The sequence below is a fragment of the Ictidomys tridecemlineatus genome, chromosome 4, assembly GCF_052094955.1.
Source record: "Ictidomys tridecemlineatus isolate mIctTri1 chromosome 4, mIctTri1.hap1, whole genome shotgun sequence".
Classification (NCBI taxonomy): Eukaryota; Metazoa; Chordata; class Mammalia; order Rodentia; family Sciuridae; genus Ictidomys; species Ictidomys tridecemlineatus.
Window position 1 is genome coordinate 189081376 of NC_135480.1, and position 22074 is coordinate 189103449.

The following is a 22074-nucleotide window of genomic DNA, read 5'->3' on the forward strand; positions in this document are numbered from 1 at the left end:
CCTCCCTGCAGGGTTTCAGGGAACTAATCTTATTCACTATAATCATCATGTCCCACTTCCCATTCATTTCCTTTGTAGCCCGTGTACCCCGAGGCTCCATCAACTACTCCATCCCTGCCAAAAGTGCTCAGAGGGCATCAAGTACATACTAAATCTAGTGGACATTTCAGTTCTTGTCTTGACCTTTTGGCAACTTTTAATGTTGTTCTTTCTTAATCCCTTGAAGAAGAAAACAGCCACCCACATAAATCTTTCTGTTACTTTACCTTCATCCTGGCTGTCTTTCTACCTCTGATCACCACTCACTCTTGATCCGCTTCATACATTGCTAGTTTGATAATATAAGCTATATTCATCTTTTTTCATGTAATTTTTCTACTTCCTTTAAAAAAATTTGTTCTAATTAGTTATACATGACAGTGGAATGCACTTTGACACATCATACATAAATGGAGTATAATTTCTCATTTTTCTGGTTGTATGTGATGTAGAATCACACCGACATGTAGTCATAGATGTACATAGGGTTATAATGTCTGATTCATTCTACTACTTTTTCTATCCCCATACCCCTCCCCTCCCTTCACTTCTCTCTCTACCTAATCCAAAGTAACTCTGTTCTTCCCTAGCCCCTTGTTCCCTTATTGTGAATTAGCATCTGAATATCAGAGAAAACATTCTGGCCTTTGGTTTTTTGGGATGGCTTATTTCGATTAGCATGATATTTTATTCATTCCTGACCACCTGTAGATAGTATATGGATGACTCCCATATTTTTGTCTCTAGACCAGTCTTACCTTTTGAGCTCTGGATCTGTTTATTGTAATCTATTCAACAACCTAAAGAAATACTAAGAGTGTACTCTCTAACATTGTTTTGCTGGGGCCTGGAGAATTTATAGTTTACTGTGGTTTTTCTCTTGTGCAGTGTCATCCTGTGTTAGAATCACTTGGGATGTTTAGGAAAATGCATACCTTACGCTCAGGCTGGTTCATTAAATTGTGTGTTCACTTCCTGTGGGCACTGACCTTACAGTGGCCAACTACTAGCCCCCTGAGAAAGAGAATACCACTTCATGTCTTAAGAGTAACTTTATTGTGTTCAAAATAATGTTCATTGCTTTCTTCCATCTGTGATTGTGGCCAGATTTTATGAATGGCACTAGTTACCCAAACCCAAACCTGAGAGTCATCTGTGCACGTCCTCATCACCTCCTCCACCCCTCATTGAACACTGGCCAGACCCCATGAATTCTGAAGTTTCATTTTTCCCTTGACTTTTTATTTCCTGCTCTTCCCTCTGCTGCTTTTTTGGCTTCTGTACTTGTCTTTTTTTTTTTTTTTTTTGCAGGGGGACCTTTAGAATATTGCCCCCTGCCTTCTCTCATACTTGCACTTTTTTTTTCTTCTATGAATACAAAAATAGTCCTGTTATCTTCCTTTTAGTCTTTCATGTTTTTTTCTTGCCAAGAGGCTGGGCTCCTTTTCAGCATTGTCTGTGAAGTGGAGGAAGAGGCTATAGTACAAAGGAATTTTAAAGTATTTCTTCCCAAGCTTGAATGTGCCCACGAATCACCTGGAGATCTTGTTAAAATCTTCTTTCAGTAGTTCTGAGGGGTAGGGGAGCTGAGACAGATATTTTCACAAGCTCCAGGAGATACCAAGGCTGCTGGTCAGTGCACCACACTTGGAGTGTGACAGTCCTAAAGAGATGCTTCCCTCTCTCTCCTTCCAGGGCGTGTAAATATACTTTTTTTTTTTTTTGGTACTGTAATTGAACTCAGGGGCACTTGACCACTGAGCCACATCCCCAACCCTATTTAGTATTTTATTTAGAGACAGGGTCTCACTGAGTTGCTTAGGACCTTGGCCTTTGCTGAGGCTGGCTTTGAACTCCTTCTGCTTCAGCCTCCCCAGCTGCTGGGATTGCAGGCATGCACCACCACACCCAGCCTAAACATACTTTAATGATAGCGTGTACCATGTATGTACAGAGACTTGGGCAGAAATTACTTTTAAATGAGACAACCACCAATCCTATTCTAAACACATGGAGATGATGTTGTGGTCATATAACATGCGTGCTCGATTGAGAATGAGCATGCGCGTTCACGCGCAGCCCTGAAAATAAGAAAGGAAAATCTCCATCACGATTCACAAACAAAAAAGGAATGCTGAGCAGTTTGTCTGCCGTACCTGCTCATGTCACCTGCTCGGTGACATTTCTGCGTTGGCTTCTATTTATTGATTTCTCTCCTCATCATTGGTTGTATTTTCCTAGTTCCTTGTATATCTGGCAATTTTTTTATTAGATGCCACGTGTTTCGGATTTCACTTTGTGTTGGGTGCTGAATGTTTTTCTGGACTCATACCATCCCCTCTGAGTGGTAGAGTCCGCTGGACTCTGCCTGGGTTCCCCTTTCCTACACCGTGGCCTGGAAATGGCCTGAAGCAGTAAACAGGGTAAGTTGTAGAGCTCATCCTCCCACACACTTTTTTTTTTTTTCCAGTCTCCAGAATGTGCTCTTCTATCTAATGTCCAGTATCTCAAAGCCATCCTTCCCTATATTTTACCTGATTTTTTTCTGTTTTTTGTTGCTTCAAGTGGAAGAGTAATCTAGTCTCTAATCTATCATCTTGTCCAAAAGTTGAAGTCTGGAAGAAGGGGGCCTTGTTTTTTAATATTTGTGCAGTACTTGTGTAAGCACACAAGTCTGCATACTGTTTTAATAGCTCCAAACTGTAAACAGCCCAACTGTCCACTAACCAAAAGTAGATAAAGTTAGGCATATCAGTACAAGGGATACTACATTGTATTGAGCATGAATAAATTTTAGCTGAATGTAATAATGTGGATAAATCTCACAGAGATGCTGTTAGGCAAAAGAAGCCAGACACAAAGAGTATATCTAAAGGGATTCCATTTATATAAGATTTGATCAGGCAATATTAATCTGCTGTTGGTCAGGATAGCAATTACCTTGGAGAGGAGGGAGTCCATAGAGGTGGACATGCATGAACTTTGGGGGTTTTGGTGAGACTTTCTTTTCATGATATGGGTTCAGGTTACAGGGAGTTTAACCTTGGGAAATTCTTCAGACTGTAAATTTACCTGTGTTGTACTTCAATAAGAAAGTACCCCTTAATAAAAAGGTCAAGAGAGCAGTGTGTGCCCACAATCCTAGCAGAAAGCAAGTCATCTGTGCTAGCCTGAGAGTGGAAACGGGTAACCAGGAAAAACTCTGTCAACGTGTAGGAGCCTTAGGCTCAAGTTCATACTGTACCTAATGCGGAAGTCCTGATCTGAGATACTGAAATAAAAACTGGTTCAAAACCAGTAAACTTTGCAGTACTTTGTCAGAAACACTCATGAAACTGGCTCAAGCGAGCCAGGCACAGTGGTGCATGCCTGTAACCTAAGCAACTCAGGAGGCTGAGACAGGAGCATCACAAGTTTGAGGCCAGCCTCCGCAACTTAGCAAGACTGTCTCAAGATTAAAAAAAAAAAAAAAAAATTAAAAAGGTGGTGGTGGTGGGGAACCTGGGAATGTAGCTCTGTGGTAAAGCCCCCCTAGGTTCAATCCCCAGTACAAAACAATCAATCAATCAGTCAATCAAAAATGGCCCACTTGGAGGACTCCACCCCAGACCACTTTTGAGAAAAGTATAAATGGGCTGCTGATCACAATTTGAAACATACAGCTGTAGGTTGATTTACAACACACTGATCATGGCCATGGTCTCGTTTCTGTGTGTGGCAGGCAGAGTTACTACATCCTTGCTCCAGACCATAGCTTTCTTGTCATCCAGAAGAATTTTATAAGAATTTGTGCAACTCCCCTCATTAAACCACAACTTGCTGACTGTAGATAATTTGCCTGTTCTTCATTGTATCTCCAGTCTATAGGATAATGTTGAACGGGCTCAAAATAAATTTTTCACTAAGTGAACTCTAAATAACGTGGAGCATCACTATATGCCAAACACCATGCAAGTTTTGTGATTTAATCAAAATCACATGCTTTGTGATTCAATGGGTATTCTTTCATTATTTTGGTAAACATTTTATGTAATTTGTATTATAGGCCTCTGTCAGTTTATTTCATAAGTCAAAACAGTGTTCTGCAAAGTAGAATCTTATATCCTAGGCGGGGTACATGACAAGCTCACCCCTTGGGCTATGGAAAGAAAATCCTACTAAAGAGCGATTGCAGATGAGAATCTTGAGGGTTCTGCCATATAGTCTGACCTATAACTATTTTTGAGTAGAAATTTCAGATATACTACTTATCAGTTCTCTTTGCCCACAAGCTTTCACTGCTATTTGGAGAGTCAGAATGAGTTTATGATAAAATACTGCATTCTCAATATGAAAAGCTCTTAAAAGGATAGCAGGTGCATCTATGTTAATATTTGAAGTAAAATATTTTAAGATGAGGAAGAAGAAGAGGAAAATAGGATTCACTCAACATTTTCACAAATTGAAAACCGTAAGACTGCTGAGTAGTTTAAATGGCCCTTGTTGCTGTTCTGTTCTTAATTTAATGTCTGCCAAATGCAATAGAATTATCAGTGGGCTGGGTTTCACTATAAATTGGTCAGCACTTAATGTAAGTGTTTTGAGACAGTTTCTTATTATTTAATGGTCACGTAATGGGGAAAATGGATAAAAACTAATGAGATTTCAAGAGTTCTGTTGTCCACTCCTAAACTCTTTCATGATTCTCTGTGTGTTTGCCTCTTAGTCTCTCTGTGATGTATTTTGGGTGATTGCTACAGATCTAGTTGCTAGTTCTCTCTTACACTGGGTGTATGTGAACTTCTGTCTTAACCTGTCCATTGAATTCCTAATGTCAACGAGACAACTTTCCTTTTTAGGTATTGCGTGGTTCTTTTCATAGCTTCGTGGTCCTAGTTGATGGTTTCTCATTCCTTCTCTTGAGTTTTGTTCAGGCAACACAGATACTTTGCATTCTGGGCCCCAAACCCACATGATGGGGTGTTTTCCAAAAAGACTTTTCCTTTTATTTTATAACACTTAGGACTGAATCTAAGATAAGCAGCATCCCCGGCTTCCTCTTAGGGCCAGGCTTTTTCTGCCTTGCCTTTCAGGGATGCTAGATTTATACCAGGCTTTCAGAACAGATTGCCTGTCATTCTTATGTCAGGCTTGTCTCCATCTCTAGGTCACCCAGGACCAGCAGATGGCCTGGAGGTGAGCATTGGTCTCGGCACATACTCACTGAAAAGTTCTTGTTTCTGACATAGGAGGCCTTTTAAATATTTTCCTAACAGTTCAATCATGCATTTTAAAACATGCTTTATTTTTAACATGTTTGAATTTAAAGGGAGGGGAGAAAATTATATTTTGTTCATACATACATGCATACATACACACAGTTTGGATGTTTTGGCTTCTATACACATTTTTTAAATCTCTGGAAGGATGAGTAAGAAACTAATAATCCCAGGGGAAGTAATGATTAGAATGGGGCAGATGGGGTAAGGGTGACTGGGAGACTTCTTTCAGGAGAACATTTAATATTTTTAGTGATTGCAACCGTATGAACATGTTACTGATTTAATCAATCAAAATGTGTGATACGAACTTTTTACCCCTCAGCCATCCAAATTCCTGTATTGGGTAGGTTTTTCCAGACAGCTGGCCTGCTGTTTTATTGGAAATGGGCAAAGGGTGATTTCTTTGGTATTCCAGCTCCGTAGATCCTAGTTTTGCCTCTGTGTGGCCCTCTAGGTGCACTCTGGAGATGAGTGGTTTCCACACTGTCTGTGGCAAAAGATTCATTCTTATATTTTCCAGACTGCCGTGAACTGATAAGTTTGCCAAACTACAGTGAAAATAAATTGTTGTAAGTTTCTTAAGCTTTCTGTTAGTTTCTTCTCATTGCAGACCAGCAAAAGGCAACTGGTGGACCAGAGCACACTCTGAATAGCACTGCTGTAAAGGATGTTCCGTATTTTCTGGTGTTTGATGTTGTGGATCAGAAATTAACACCACCGTGTTCTATGCATTTCTTACCAATTAAAAATGGTTCCATTGTATGTAGCCTGTTTTCTTCCTGTAAAGATGTTTCCGTGGCCATTTCTGAAACATGAGGTGTTTGTCCTAGCACATCCTCGCCTTAAATAGCTGGGAGTGAGCTTGCAGCTGGCTGCTCGTCCTGCTGGGCTTCCAAGTCATTCATAGGGTCATAGTGTAATTCTTTGATTAAAAGATGCATTGACACTAGGTGTGTGTATGGGGGGGGTTGTTTTGTTTTACTAATCTTCTCAAAGGTCTTATTATTGTTTTTCACAATTCTGTCAGGACTGCCATCTGGTTGGCAGCAATTATAAGATGCCATTAATTTTAGACACAGTAAAATGTGGGAAAATGTGTCTGAGAATATCTTGCAGGGGACCCATGATTGTTCTAGCATCTAGTTACTGTTAACACTTGGAGACTTCCTTTTGAGAAGTACTTGCAATGTACTTATGAGAAGCAGAGAGGAAGTCTTTAGTGTTCTGCTTTAGAAACCTCACCACTCTGTCTCATGTGGCATCTTTTGTTTCAACAGCCTGAGGTACAGTGGAACACTGATTGGCAGGGAATTTTTTCAGCAAGGGCCTTGTGCTAAAGCACCACTAGTGAGAACCTTGGCCAAGTTGACACTGGCATATCTTCCAGTGTTGTTAACAGACATTTTTCTCATTGAGAATTTTTCTCCTATTTTCAACTTCCCTTATTCTACTCCTGCCATTCTGAGCTTATTAGTATCAAAAGTCATTTTCCCATTTTCTTCTTCCCCTTAAGATGTTTGATGTTCCTTTCAATTATATATTATCTGGACTGTTTATAATTTTCTCAAAACTTTCTTGTTTTGTTTCATATTTTTCTGGCATAGATAATGAATTTTATTTTACCTGCTATTTATTTTACCTATAGTTCTCTGCCCACCTTGATGGCAGTCCAAGAGGAAGAGCAATAACATGTGGGCTATCACTGTCACTCATTTCTTCACCATGTCATTCCTTTATGCCCAGCATAATTCTTAAGCACCGAGAACACAACAATAAACAGAGAGTCGTCTGAGTTCTTCATTGGAACATTTGTTCTGCTTAGTTCTGTTTTTCCTAAACCAAAAGCTTAATTGGTTCTACTTTCTTCATTTTCAGGTCTTCTTTTTTGGAAAGATGTCAGCTTTTAAAAATCTCATTTTAGGATTTAGTAATTTTTTGATAGTTTGCTATGAGGTTTATTTTGATTTGACACTAATATATTCTCTAGAAATAAATTATGTGTTATTTGCTTTACAGCCGATTACACCTCAATAAGAAGGCGACAGATAAACAGCCATATAGCAAGCTTCCAGGTGTCTCTCTTCTGAAACCACTGAAAGGGGTAGATCCTAACCTCATCAACAACTTGGAAACATTCTTTGAATTGGATTATCCCAAAGTAAGTACAACACTGTACTCACTAGAAATGGGCTGGACCATGTGTTTATTCTTCTCTCGTAAATACTTAGGAATTTTCACACTGCATACAGTGAAAGATTTGAAAATTCACCGTGATGTTGGACTCATAACATTTAAGCTTCAGTAGTAGTTGTCATAGGACAGCGGTAGGGATGACCAAGGGGTGTAAATTCCTTGTCTTAAGCACCTGTATGTCCATCTAAAGTAGTGAGCCTCCTGGAACTTATGACATGGTCAGGTGCTGGTGGTATGAGTGTAAAAATCTTGTTCCAGCTGGGCATGGTGGCGGACACCTGTTATCCCCTGCTTGGGAGGTTGAGACAGGAGGATCTCAAGTTCAAAGCCAGCCTCAGCAATGGCAAGGCGCTAAGCAACTCAGTGAGACCCTGTCTCTAAATAAAATACAAAATAGGACTGGGGATGTGGCTCAGTGGCCGAGTGCCCCTTGGTTTAAATCACTGGTACCTCCCACCTCTGCCCCCCCAGAAATTCTTGTTCCATGAGATTCATATGAAAACAGAAGGAAGAGGAGGATTTGAGTGAGAAACAGGGTGTAGTGGTCTGAAATGGAATGAAGACAGCTAGGACTAACATGAATCCCCTTGAGAAACTGGCTTTTAGCCTAGAAGGGGATATGATTAGTGGCAAGCAGAGGTCTCATCTTACCTAATTTTTAATTTCTTTATTCTAATTTTTAATGCATAATTGTATTGCTCATACCACTTACCTATATACTCTGCATCTACAACTCAGTGTGTCCCTTCATTGGAGAACTTCCAGTTTTCTTAAGATAGATCTGTATTATTTTTATAGATTCCTTTTAGTATTCACTTTGAGTTTTTTAGGAAAACTTAATACATGTTGAATTTTCATATTTAGCTTTACTGAAGGTTTATAAATTGCCTATTTGAGCTAAGTGAAATAAACCAATCGCAAAATACCAAAGGCGGAATGTTCTCTTTCATATACAGATGTTAACATACAATAAGTGGAGGAAGAATAGAAGTTCATGGAATTAGAAAAGGGAAATGAAGGGAAGAGAAGGGGGATGGGAACAGGAAAGACAGTAGAATGAATGGGACAAAACTTTCCTATGTTCTTATGTGAATAATGACCATTGTAACTCCAAATAATGTAAACCACAAGAATGGGAAGTTATACTCCATGTGTGTGTGATATGTCAAAATATATTCTACTGTCATGTATAACTAAAAAGAACAAATAAAAACATAATCATTTAATAGCCTATTTGAGACACTGCTTTTCAAAGGGTGTAGATTACTTGTAAGAACAAAGTGTCTGTAAATTTCTACATGCTTGATTTTCAGTACAGCTTAATTTTCCCTTTGTCAGTACTCACTTGCCTCGATTTTTTTACCATTTCCTCAAATATTTTTTTTTTTTTTTTTTTAGTTATTTTTGCTACTTGGAGGCTCTTCCCTGCTGTTTCTTTAGTACTCTATAATCTGCACTATCAGGTGATGATGAACATACCACACTTCTCAGGGGGATCAGTGTTTGTGCTCTTTCTTTTAGTCCTTATTTTTCTTGGTGCAGCACCAATGAAAAGAATAGCAAAGACACAGCTATGGTAGCCTTAATATAGTTCTTAGTAAGTATGGGGACATGAGTATCATTCAGGTTTTTTAGTGTTATTTTTATATTATCACTTTGTGAGTTTTAGATTTATGTATTGAGAAATAATTAAAGCAAAATTTTCTTCTGGCCTATTATGTGTTTATATTTTAAAAATTTAGAGATTTGAATTATATGTATATATTATATAGTCAAATAAATGTCATTTTCAAAAAATAAGATAATTATATTTTTCCCCCTCTAACTAGTGATGCAAATTGGAAAATGGTAGAAATAAGGTTAATTATAAATCACAATTTGGAAAGTGATAGAAATAAGATTAAATGAATAATAAAGTAACTTTTACAAGAAGAAAAATGGAAGTTTTCAAGACCCACATTATATAAGTAAATGCAAAGGAAAATCTATTTTTATGAATGAAATATTTTCATTCATTATGAATAAGTATTAGGGCAAAGCTTAGAATTACAAATCATATACCTTTATTGATGTGGAATGTGATCTCATATTTTACTTTCTTAACCATCATCTTATCCTTTCCCCATTCAATCATCCCACCCTCCTCCACATTCAGTCACTCTTTTTTTTCCATGCATTGCAATTGTTTAATTGATGCATAATTACACATAATAGTGGGATATGTTGTGACATAGTGTTTTCATTCTTTTCTTGCTTTACTTCCTAGAAATTATTCGTTTTTGAAAAAGGTTTTGACCAAATTATAGTACTACCTTGCCTTCACATGGCCAAAAGCTCTTTCCCAACCATTACATATGATACAGTCCTGTAAGCAAATGATAATATTATTTGACAGATTAGCAAACCAAGGTACAATTCACTGAATCATAAAATGCCCAGAATAAATACTAAGTTTGTTAAATTACTGTAGTTGTCTCTCTGCAGGTCACTTAATAACTAAGACCATGTTCAAGTGTAAATAAAGGAGTTTGAATTCTAGAATTCTAATAACCTTTCAATTCCAGGCTTAAAAACAAGATTATGTTTTGTGCAAAGTCACCTCTGATCTATACATGAAATGCTGCCTCAACCAACATTGATTTGACTGCTTTGCTTCAATCACTTTTAAGCCTTGGTTATTTAATTTTTATGTTGCAGCCTTTCTGAGGTGATAAGTCATGGGATTTAAATAGTTGAAGAAGTTTGTGCAGCCTTTAGTTATAGAATGTGTTCTTAAAAATAACCCTGGGAACATATGTTCCATTAATTATGAACACTTGGGGTGAATCTGTAATTGATTTCTTCTGAATGAAATTTTTAAAAAATGTTATAATTCAGGATTATTTCAAGCTCTAGTTTCACTTAGGTCTTTTACCATTTGCAGTATATCATTGAGGTATTTGAGTTAGTTGAAGAGAAAACTATTTTAGTGCTCTTTATGAAATGAGAACCAGCATATGCAGAAGATTATTCCTATTCTAAGGCAAACAAGTTTATTTTATAATTATAAAAGCTGTGTAAATAGAATATTTGGAAACCAGAGGAAAAGTGCAAAGTGCGTGTGAATTAGGTACTACTGTGCTTAGTCACGCGTTTTACTTGTTCTGTATGTAGTGAAACATTTGCAGTAATAAATTAGACCACTGAAATCACAATTCTGAGTGTGAACAGATGCAATGTTTGTGTCACCGGAGGCAAGTAATCACAAAATAAACAGTCACATGACGGCCAGGCCCAGCACACGTTAGTGTTTGCTTTTTGTTGAGTGTGAAGGTCATTTTACAAAAGTATGGAAATATCTTCCTTCTGGACATAAGTTTTTCCTCTGCTATTTGATTTGGAACCTCATGGGCCATTTTGGGGAAAAAGGGTAGAACATATGTTGAAGGTTTAATTTTTTATTTAATTTTGGGCATTTACAAGAATATTTATTAGTGGTATTTGTTCTGAATTTCTAGGTTTCAATTTGGTAAGATTATACTAATTGCCCTGAAAGATTTCTGTGCTTGAAATGTCTTATAAATCCACCTTCATGTTGATGCATATTCTTTAGGAGAAGACACAAAAATGAAAAAAAAATGATACAATTCATTTTCTGCAAAATTGAATGCTCATTTGGCATCAGCATAGGAGAGGTTTGGGGGAGATCCAGCAGTAGCAGAAGGATTCAGCATTATGCATCTAAAGTGGCTTGCTAGCTTCACTTCAGCCATGTAAACACTTTTAAAATTAATGGTCAGTTTTTAACAATATAGCTATGGTAATTGGACTTTTTTTCTTCTCTCTCTTTTGCAAATGTAGAATAGGTTTAAAATGTTACAAGTTCAGAGCTGTGTTTTAGATTCCTCATTGTCGGTGGTACAGTTATCCTTATGAGGAATATTTTTCTAATGCAGTAGTCATCTAATAAAGAATTAAAAGACTTTAAAACAGGCTGGGGTTATGTCTTAATGGTAGAGCACTCGCCTCCCACATGAGAGACCCTGGGTTCGATCCTCAGCACCACATAAAAATAAATAAACAAAATAAAGATATTGTGTCCATGTATAACTAAAAAATATTTAAGAAAAAAGACTTAAAAATAGGATCAGTTGAAAGCTCAAGTACAAGTGTTGTTAATACATGTAGTAAAATGAAGTCTGAAAGATGAAGAATTTATCGAATGAATTTGAAAAACTGTATCAACAATCTGTTTTTTGAGACCAGATAACAAATATTCAACCTTACCTGTCAAAACTTTAAATTTGGAGCAGTTTTCTTATAAAACATCTTCTTTCTGGCATCTTTCTTTTGTTTAGAAGTTACCCCAGACAAATGTTTTAACAAATCTATTCACCACTGACTCTGTGCCAGTAAATGTTCTAGGCATTTGGGGTTAAAGTACCTTCTGTCATAGGATCCATGTTCTATTGTAACCCAAATACTACAAAATTGTAAATATGATGTGAGAAGTAGTTATTTGTAAATAATAACTTAAGCTATTTCAATATATTTCTACTTGATAATTCATGATCGATGCATGAAAACATTTTTTAGGACCGAAGGTGTAGTTCAGTGGTGGAACATATGGTTAACCTGCACAAGGTCCTGGATTTAATCCCCAGCACTAGAAAAAAACAAACAAAAAAACACAAAACTTCTATTTTAAAGAGATATTTTATCCTGTTTATTACAGTAAAACGTTTACTTTTCTAATGTCTACAAGACTGAATCAATGGGATTTTAAAAATATTTGTACATTTAAATCTGTTACTTATGCAGCTTAATATATTCATAAATGCAAAAAGTCATCATTATTACAATTTTATATATTCAGTTCTTAAACATTAAAAGACTGGATGTTCTTGCTTGTGGATTTTTTTTATGCCTATCTTGTTCTCAGCTTTTTAGTCATTTCACTGTTTTTAAAGAAAATTGGGTGGGGGGGAATTACTTTGTTTGGCTATTTGCATAGCAATCTTACTAAAGACTTAATGGAAAATAACCTTATGCCTCGTTTAGAGTTTTAAGTCTAGAGTTCATGTATTCAAACAGTATCTATTTAAAGTAGAATTTACTTTCTTAGATCCCTTGCAAATGTATAAAGTAAATGTTTTCTTGAAACACCTTAAAAGTGTTTTTTAATAGACACTGTTTTTTAACATATATATTTATACCTAATCCTTTAGAGCGTGTAAAAATACTTGAAAGTTATTTTTGTATGAGCTAAAAAGCCTCTCACCAATTTAATATCTTGTGTCAGTTACAGTGTAGTTAGAATGATTTAACTATTTTAATACAGAGATTTCTTGCAAATCAAATAAACTGAAGACAAAGGGGTGGTTATCATAGCTGAAAAGCAAAGAGTGTCCTCATTAAAATTTGATACTTTAGAAAACACTTGGAATGCTTCCTCCAATTTGGTGTCATTTTAAATATCAGAAATATATATACAAAAGCTATGTGTCTTAAGAGTCTGCACATTTTTTTGGATAATGTGATATTGAGTTTCATTTGCACTCTGGCTAATCGGAAGGTATTTGTTTATATTTTGGAATTAAGCCTAAGAGGTGTCATCAATAAAAATTTAAAACTTTAAACCTTGCATCTAGATACAGTTCAGCTGTACATCCCTTAAAAAAAAAAATATATATATATATATATATATTAGCTAAACCTTCTTCACTGACCTTAGTCCTGGTCTTTCTGGGCTTAAGCCCCACAGTGCTGAAGATTGAACCCATGACATTGTGCTTATAGGGAAGCACTCAGGCTAAGCCACATCCTGAGCCCTGCAAATTTCTTTATTGCCAACCTTTGGTGAAATAAGGTGTATTTAGCAAGTGGTGATTAATTATTATGCTCAACAGTACTGTGAACATTTCATTTCCACTTTTTACTTGTGTATGCTTATCAATAGACTTAAATAATATAGTCCTTCCTATATGTCTAATCCAAGTTAGTTCCTGTGTATTAGACACTTAAAATGTTATGTCCGTAGCTCTTTTTGTTTTTTTAGAACACACAGCTTTGTAATTTTTTTCACGGACATAATTAGCTTCCTTTCTGTGCTTAAAAATGTTCAACCAGTTTTAGAAAGCGAATCTGGTAGGAAATTTGTCGTTGAGTCAGCATGAATTTATCACCACTTATGGTAATATTATACTTAGAATATATATCCCACAAAATAAACATCTTTATATGTGAGAGCAAGCACTTTTAACATTTAGTAGTTTACTAACTGGTAACTGAGAATTTCAGCTCAAGATGTTATGAACCTGGCTACACATCAGAATCACCCCCCAGAGCTTCTGATTCAGAAGTCTAAGAATAGGACCCAATCCTCTTTTTTAAAATAAATGTCCTAGGGTAATTTTGACACAGCCATTCAAGTGTGAAGAAACGACTTTCTGACTAAACGTAGCACTGAGCAAAATGAAATCCTGAGTATTTTCATAGTTATAAAGCTGGCAAAGCATGATTTTTCATGATAGTAAGTGTTCAATTAAATAAAACTATTTTATTTCAAAAAAATTATATAATAAAAAAGATCTCATCTCATTTTTGTCCTTTAAGTGTATCATAATGGGCTTTTACTTGTAATTTATAGCACCTTTATGAAATAATATTGAGTTTCAAGACAAAGCTTCCAGAGGATAGAGGATGTATTTATATTGCTTCCTTTCAATGTTGCTTTTTATTTTGCTGGTGCCCTGTGAGCATTTAGCCTTCAGTGACGGAGGCCCTGGAAAAGCCAGTTTACCCACTAGAGCCTGCCTGTCTGGGAATGGGCAAGACCTCAACCTTGGGCACTGCCAGCCTCTGCCCTATTCCTTCAGCTTGCAAATAGGTCCCTGTCTTGGATGATCTTCCCTCCATTTAAGCAACACTCGTTACCATCAGTGTTTGCAAATACTCTATTAACTTGTAAACTTTGTATATATGATTGTTTTTCTTATGCTTTTGATCATTTGTAAATGCTATCAATAACTGCTTATTTTTGAAGAGGTTAATTTATATAAAACATCTTCTTTGACTAGTATGAAGTACTCCTTTGTGTACAAGATCATGATGATCCAGCCATTGACGTATGTAAGAAGCTACTTGGAAAATATCCAAATGTTGATGCTAGATTATTTATAGGTAAGCAACAAATTAATTCTACACCAACCATTTTGTTTTGTTAATATTCTTAGTCTTTTCTGCATTAAACTATAGATTATGTATTTGCCACCCAGTGATGTTATTAGCATATTTGCTCTAAGCATGTGTTTTGAGGAGTGAAACATGTTTACATTCCTTTGAGAAAAGTTATCAAAACAAAGGATTTTGGTTTTTTTCTCCAAAACCTGTGATTTACAAAACATACCAAAAAAAAAAAAAAAAAAGACATTTTACTCACCAGACACTTGAATGTTCTTTTGGCAATATTTTCATTGTGTAACCCTTTCTGGGTATCATTGACTGTAATTGGAAGTAAGCAAAACAAATCATTTTTATTATATTGCAAAATGAATATTTTTGCAAAAGTCTATAGGCTTATTCTTGAGGCTAGTAGAAGTATATTTACCATTAAATTTTTTTTTATTTTTAAACATAGATCTGATTCCATTCTATTTCACTGTTTCATCCTAATGGTCAGTTTCTCTATGCTGTTTTAATAGCTTCAAAATGAGTCTTAAAGCTTTTGTTTCTTATTATCACTTTTTTAAATTGACAGAAATTTATATGCATTTATGGTGTATAATATGATGTTTTGAAGTATGTATACTTTGGGGAATGGCTAGATCAAACTAATCAGCCTATGAACTACTTCACATTCTTGTTTATTTGTGGTGAGAAATCTACTCCTGGTAATTTGCCAATATTCAACACTTTGTTATTATAACCATAGTTATCATGTTGTACAGTTTCTACTAAATATTGATTCATATTATTAATGTAATAATTTAAGAACTAAACTAAAACAGTGAGTCTTCAAAGCTAAGTGATATAATTTTCCTTTTGAAAATGAAACATTTCTTTTAGATATTATGAGTAATAGAAAATGTAAAAAATGTAGAAGTATGTTTGCTTAAATTATTAAATATGAAAATACTTTTAACTTCTCTCTACCATCTTTCTTTATAATAAAAATATTTTCAGTATTATAAATTTTTTTTACTGTTGTACCTTTACATTCTTAGGTGGCAAAAAGGTTGGCATTAATCCTAAAATTAATAATTTAATGCCAGGATATGAAGTTGCAAAGTATGATCTTATATGGATTTGTGATAGTGGAATAAGAGGTGAGGTTTTCTTATTTATTTTATAAAACTATTCATTTAATGATTAAAAAAATCCAAAACTAAATTGATCAGTCCTTTTTGTTTGCCTAATAATTTATTTCATCATTATCTCATGATAGAATGTTCAGTTATTATACTTACCAAGATTTTGATTTTTTTCTTATCCTAACCCAGAATATTATACACATTAAAGTGTTTTCATTTTGAAGAGAAAATTACAAACATTAAAAAAAGTGGTTACAGTTCATTATACAATCAACGAACTATCTCGTGTGTAGTTCTCACTTGTTTGTGTGAGGCATATCTTCTGCTTCAGTCTGTCGTGGTTTGCATAATACGCTATCTCACACAAAGGGACAGAAATCCACTAAGTGCATGTTGTACTAGAATACATTTATTAGGGTTTGTCCATGTGTTCTTAGATGATTTTAGCAAGAAGCCTTTTATATACTGAAATTATAATTTGCACTTTTAAACACTCATACTTACATTAGTTACTACAATATTTTGCCATATTCTAATTACCTTATGTTTCTCAACCTCAACACTATTGACATTTTAGGCCTAGTAATTTTTTGTTGTGGGGTCTGTCCTATGGGATGTTTTATCAGCATACCTGGCCTGAACCCACTAAATGCTCCCTGAACCCACTTCTCAGCTGGAAGAACCCAAAATGTCTCCAGACATTGTCAAGAATCCCCTGTGGTGAAGAATTGCTCCTGGTAGAGAACACTGACCTCTTGTTTAAGGTCCAAGCACAATTTTGTTTTATATATAGTAGGTTTAGTTCTAAAACATTAGAAGGAAACATTTAAGGTCATGAAAAATTAGATGTTTGCTATTTGAAAATAGGGCAAAGACTTACATTTTCTATTAGCTTAAATGCAAATTTGAAAATTAACACATGCGATACTCCTACAAATTTCAGGATCATTACAAACCTGTCAACACCTGGTCGAGTCCTTATGTTCATTCTTTCAACTTCTTCCACTCATTCTTCACATTTGCCATCTTATGTTATTAACTCATATTTTTGTTATGCCTTTCAAAGTACAAATCTTGGTTAAATATACTCTTACTCCATTCCCATTAGCAGTTCTAAGAGATCAAGTACAAGTAACACTGAGAAAGGGTGAGGTCCCACTTCTTATGGGTTGGAGAGTAAAGACAAGAACTACTCTTGAATCTTTTCCATAGAACACATTGCCCTGATTCCTTTTGGAGTGGGGGAACATTTGCAAAGTATTCCTAGAGTGTGATATGTATTAGATATATACTGGACTGAATATGTATAGAGGAAATTATGATAAAGTATGCCTTTTCAGAATTTTGTGTCCTGCTCTTAGAAAAGTGATTGATTAATCTTATTAAATCCAAATGTTTAAGTTTTATTTTAATAACAATTCATAAGAGTTATTTTACGTTAATGAGCATTTTACTAAAAAGTAACTTTTTCTCTCCCTTCTCCTCATCTTTATTTATTTATTTATTTTTTGATTTTAGTAATTCCAGACACACTAACTGACATGGTTAATCAAATGACAGAAAAAGTAGGCTTGGTTCATGGGCTGCCTTATGTAGCTGACAGACAGGGCTTTGCCGCCACGTTAGAACAGGTAAGTATGGTGGTTATAAATAATATTGGTTATCAGATCACTAATCTCCTAGAAGCTTGAGATTGTTCTGAGAGTTGGAATTGGCTACCTGAAGTTTCATCTACTTGGGAACCTGCTGAGAACTAGAATCCTCAAGGTGAGAGTAGCTGTTTCTTTAGTGAGGACATCTCTGGCCCTTAGGGTTGCTTCCTGTTGGACTAACCATACCCTGGCACCAGGAGCTGTGCCCGGGAAATGCCCTGTGTCCCTTCTGCCAGCTGAACACAGTATATTCTTCTTATGATCCTCACCTAGTTCCACAAGTTGTTCTAGACTATTGATTTACATAAAAGGACCTTCTTTCAAAGATTCAAACTGAAAAATCCTTTTTTACATATCATGAAGTATTTCGTATACACAAAAAAGATACAAGTCCTTATACAATCCATTTGATTTCCCCTATTTTGCTTCAACTTTTTGTTTGCATTTGGTGCGGGAGATCACACCCAGGGCCTTGTGTGCTAGGCAAGTACTCTACCACTGAGCTAAATTCCCAGGCCCTTTTTTTCAACTTACAAAAGAAATATTAACTTGTGTGTAGGCAACTATAAACTATAGAAAAGTTGAAGTAGTAAACAAACAATAACAACAGTTTATCACTCAACTAATTAGAGGAGATATTTTTCAAAATTAAAGTTTGTTTTCATTTTAACATTTTAGTACTTTGAATTCTAATTTTTTTCTATGTGCCTTTTAAACAACAAAGTTGATAGTATTCTAAAAGTAATTTTCATTTTGTCACTTTATAGGCCTTTTCCATCTGAATAACTTAATTATCTTTTATAAAGGTAATTTTATTACCAGTATCATAGTCTATCATATGTAAATTCCTCTACCAATAAACATTTAGGAAGAAAAACTTATCTTCATGTTATACAGAAGGATACATGGCTTCAGTCTTTAAATATATCTGCATTTATAGACTTTGAATTGCAGTGTTATGATAGCTGCAGATCTGAAGGGGTAAAGGTACATTGTCAGAACTTGCATTTGACCTTTGGCAACTTGAGCCATGATCTTTTTCTTAATATTGCCTATGAATGTTTCTCCTACTGCAAGAGGTTGTTAGTTTTAAATTCCTGAGCTTTTTTGGTTAGTAAGAGAAACTCTGTGTATAGCTGTGTTAAATTAAAATACTGTATATTCTTTTATGCCATATTGTACTTTCATTTAAGAAATATCCAAGTTGATATATATGTCAGTGATAAACATTTCCCAGAACACATCTACTCTCTATGTAGGTTTAATCCATAAAAGTCACTCTGACTGATCTTCACTCATTCTAACTATGGCAGAGAAGTCCTTCTGGACTCTAAAAGAAATCTTCAACCCAGTCCCAAGTTCCACTTAGCCCTAAAACCTCACTGCTTAAAGGATTAAGATGTATGCCTCTGATCTCAGAAGTTAGGTTTGATTCAGTCTTACACCATGGCTTCAGTATGCTCTGGGCTTAGAGTGTGTACCAAGAAAGCCTATGTAGAGAACGGGCAGTAAGATGTAGAAGACAGAATGTTAGTATCCACCTTATTTGTGAAAAGTACAGTGAAAAGCAAAATTGTAGAAATTGGGAAGAATCTCATTGATTCAGGACAGAAAGTAGCTAGCAATGAAAGGTTGCCAGAAAAGGAATTAAGAAGTAGGACTGGGCTGGGGATGTGGCTCAAGCGGTAGCGCGCTCGCCTGGCATGCGTGCGGCCCAGGTTCAATCCTCAGCACCACATACAAACAACGATGTTGTGTCCGCTGAAAACTAAAAAAAAATAAAATAAATATTAAAAATTTCTCTCTCTCTCTCTCTCTCTCAAAAAAAAAAAAAAAAAGAAGTAGGACTGTCCTGAAGGTTGATAAAACTGTAGATAATGCGTGTATATACATGCAGACTTGTATATACTGGTGTTACCTACTTTTGGACTGACCATACCCTGGCACCAGGAGACTTGCATGTATATACACACATGCACCTGTACCTGTATGCATGCAACTATAGATGATGTGTGTATATGTAGAATTCTGTATGTATATACCCACACATACCTGTACATGTGTGCATGGAAACATATATATAGATACATTGATCAAATAAAACAAGAAGACGTGTAGGTTTTTTTAAACATCCTAAAAACATGATACATTAACTATTAATACTTATATGCCAGTTAATAACATTGTACCTGTTTGATTTAATATCCAGATTAAGTTTTATTTGGATAATTTTTTGAGTGTCAGTTTTAGAAGGCAGTATTTAAGATATGCTTTTCCCTCTAGAAGTAAAGATTTCTTTGTAATAGTGGTAACAAAACTAATCAACCAAATAAAATACTTATCGTCTACTAAATGTAAATACTCATATCCTTCTTTGTATTCAGGTAGTTTAAGAATAATAGGATATTCACTTAATCAGAGAAAATCATTAGGAAAAAAAGTTTATGAACACCATATTTTTAATGTGAAGTTCTAATCATATATATTTGTGTTTTTCTGGACAGGTGTATTTTGGAACTTCACATCCAAGGTCCTATATCTCTGCCAATGTAACTGGTTTCAAATGTGTGACAGGCATGTCTTGTTTAATGAGAAAGGATGTGTTAGATCAAGCAGGAGGACTTATAGCTTTTGCTCAGTACATTGCTGAAGATTACTTTATGGCCAAAGCAATAGCTGACCGGTAAGAAAGCTAAATTAAGCTGTACTACTTTTAGTACCTAACTTTTGTTGGTTTACTGTTTCTGTTCAAATCATGGATTAGAGCTATTTTATCTCTTGTCATTGAGTACAAGATATGTTAACAATTTTGGCAAAGCATCTATATTAGTTATTCATAGATATGTACTAATGAAGCCAAATACATGTTCTGATTTCTCTATATTCAAATTAGTACAGTTGAAGTGGTGAACAGGAAGCTTCTCTGTGATTGTGCATTTTCACTAGTATAGATAGGAATTTCAATTAAATTTCTTTTAAAAGAATTTAAGCTATCAGTGTAATCATAAGCCATTAGGCTTAAAGTATCAGTTCAGCATTTGAAATTTCTTAGCAGATTGTTTGATGATTTGCTAAGAAGCCTCTAATGGTTCATATGATTGACTTAGCATTTCTGTATCACAAAAGGCTTGTTTGTTTAAAGGACATCACTGCTTTGCATGATAGTTTATTTAAAATGCGGTTTTAAAAATTGAAGTGTTTTTTAAGAATTCTCTCACAATGGTGTTCATGTGGTTCAAAGTCTCCTAATGTCTCCCATGAGATATATAATGCCACATTTTGTTTATATTTCTTCTTGAATACAGACATGCCTTTTGGGGGAAGGCAGGAAGTAGTGGTCAGGGACTAAACTATCAAATACAGAGCCTTCTCCATTAAGTGCTTTCCAAATGACTGCCCTTTATGTTATCTTAAACTGTGAAATAAGGGGGCTATAGTTTCTTCTAGTTTGTAGATGGTGCTCTCTTGGGCCGACGTACATCCGTGAGTAGTGTGCTAATCCCGAGGGCTGGGCTCGCCGTGAATGCCAGCAGTTGCTCACTCTTATGGTGATTAATGAATGCATACCCAGTCAAGCTTGCATGTGTTCATCATCCTGGTTCATTTTATAATTATCTTCATTTTCAGAGGTTGGAGATTTGCAATGTCCACTCAAGTTGCAATGCAAAACTCTGGTTCATATTCAATTTCTCAGTTTCAATCCAGAATGATCAGGTAAATCAACTGTTGTCTTATTATACTTTATTAAAAGAAAGGCAGAAAGTGAGAGATTTTTGTTTGCTTCCAGAAAATAGGCTTAGGTTCTTTATTAAAATAAATTGAATCTAAATATAATTTTTTTACTGTGTAACACTGAATTTTGGTATCTGTGTGTGTGGGGGAGGGTGGTATTGGCGATTACACGTCCTCAGCCCTTTTTTATATTTTATTTAGAGTGGTTCTCTGTGAGCTCTACTTGATGCTTAGTGCATCACTAAGTTGCTGAGGCCGGCTTTGAACTTGCAGTCCTCCTGCCTCAGCCTTCCGAGCTGCTAGGATTACAGGCATGCACCACCATGCCCAGTATAACACTGAAATATTAAAAAAAGATGTTGAAACTTTGAATTTTTTTTATATGCTGATTTCTGTTGTCTAACTTTCAGTACTTTGATTAAACTTTATAATCTGTATTCATCAAAGTGTAGGCCATGCAAATGAAGTTATAGTTTTCTCTTTGATATACTAAATAAAGAGAGATTCATAAATACAAACAACAACAACAAAACCAAATACCCTCCCCTCACACAAAACTTTTTAAAGAAGAAAGCTTTTATATGACAGGGTGAAAAGTTGATTATTTTGGGAAATATAATTGGCTAGTTTTTGTCACTAGCCTGTTGTCTTAGAGAAAATCCTTTTTATTTTTTTAGGTGGACCAAATTGCGAATTAACATGCTTCCTGCTACAATTATTTGTGAGCCAATTTCAGAATGCTTTGTTGCCAGTTTAATTATCGGATGGGCTGCCCACCATGTATTCAGATGGGACATTATGGTATTTTTCATGTGTCATTGCCTGGCATGGTTTATATTTGACTACATTCAACTCAGGGGTGTCCAGGTATGTGGACAGGCATGAAAAAGTTACAATTCATTTGGT

The 22074-nt window shown here is 35.4% G+C and overlaps 1 protein-coding gene across 2 annotated transcripts in view; it reads left to right on the top strand.

The window, feature by feature from the left end:
- Positions 1–22074, top strand: part of Ugcg (UDP-glucose ceramide glucosyltransferase) — a 38032-nt gene that overhangs the window by 12995 nt on the left and 2963 nt on the right. For both annotated transcript variants that reach the window (XM_078047954.1, XM_005329709.4), the window contains exons 2-8: positions 7317–7458; positions 14552–14654; positions 15698–15799; positions 17303–17415; positions 19941–20119; positions 21064–21150; positions 21846–22035. In XM_078047954.1, the coding sequence (XP_077904080.1) occupies positions 7317–7458; positions 14552–14654; positions 15698–15799; positions 17303–17415; positions 19941–20119; positions 21064–21150; positions 21846–22035 (916 nt within the window). The remainder of the gene's footprint in view (positions 1–7316; positions 7459–14551; positions 14655–15697; positions 15800–17302; positions 17416–19940; positions 20120–21063; positions 21151–21845; positions 22036–22074) is intronic.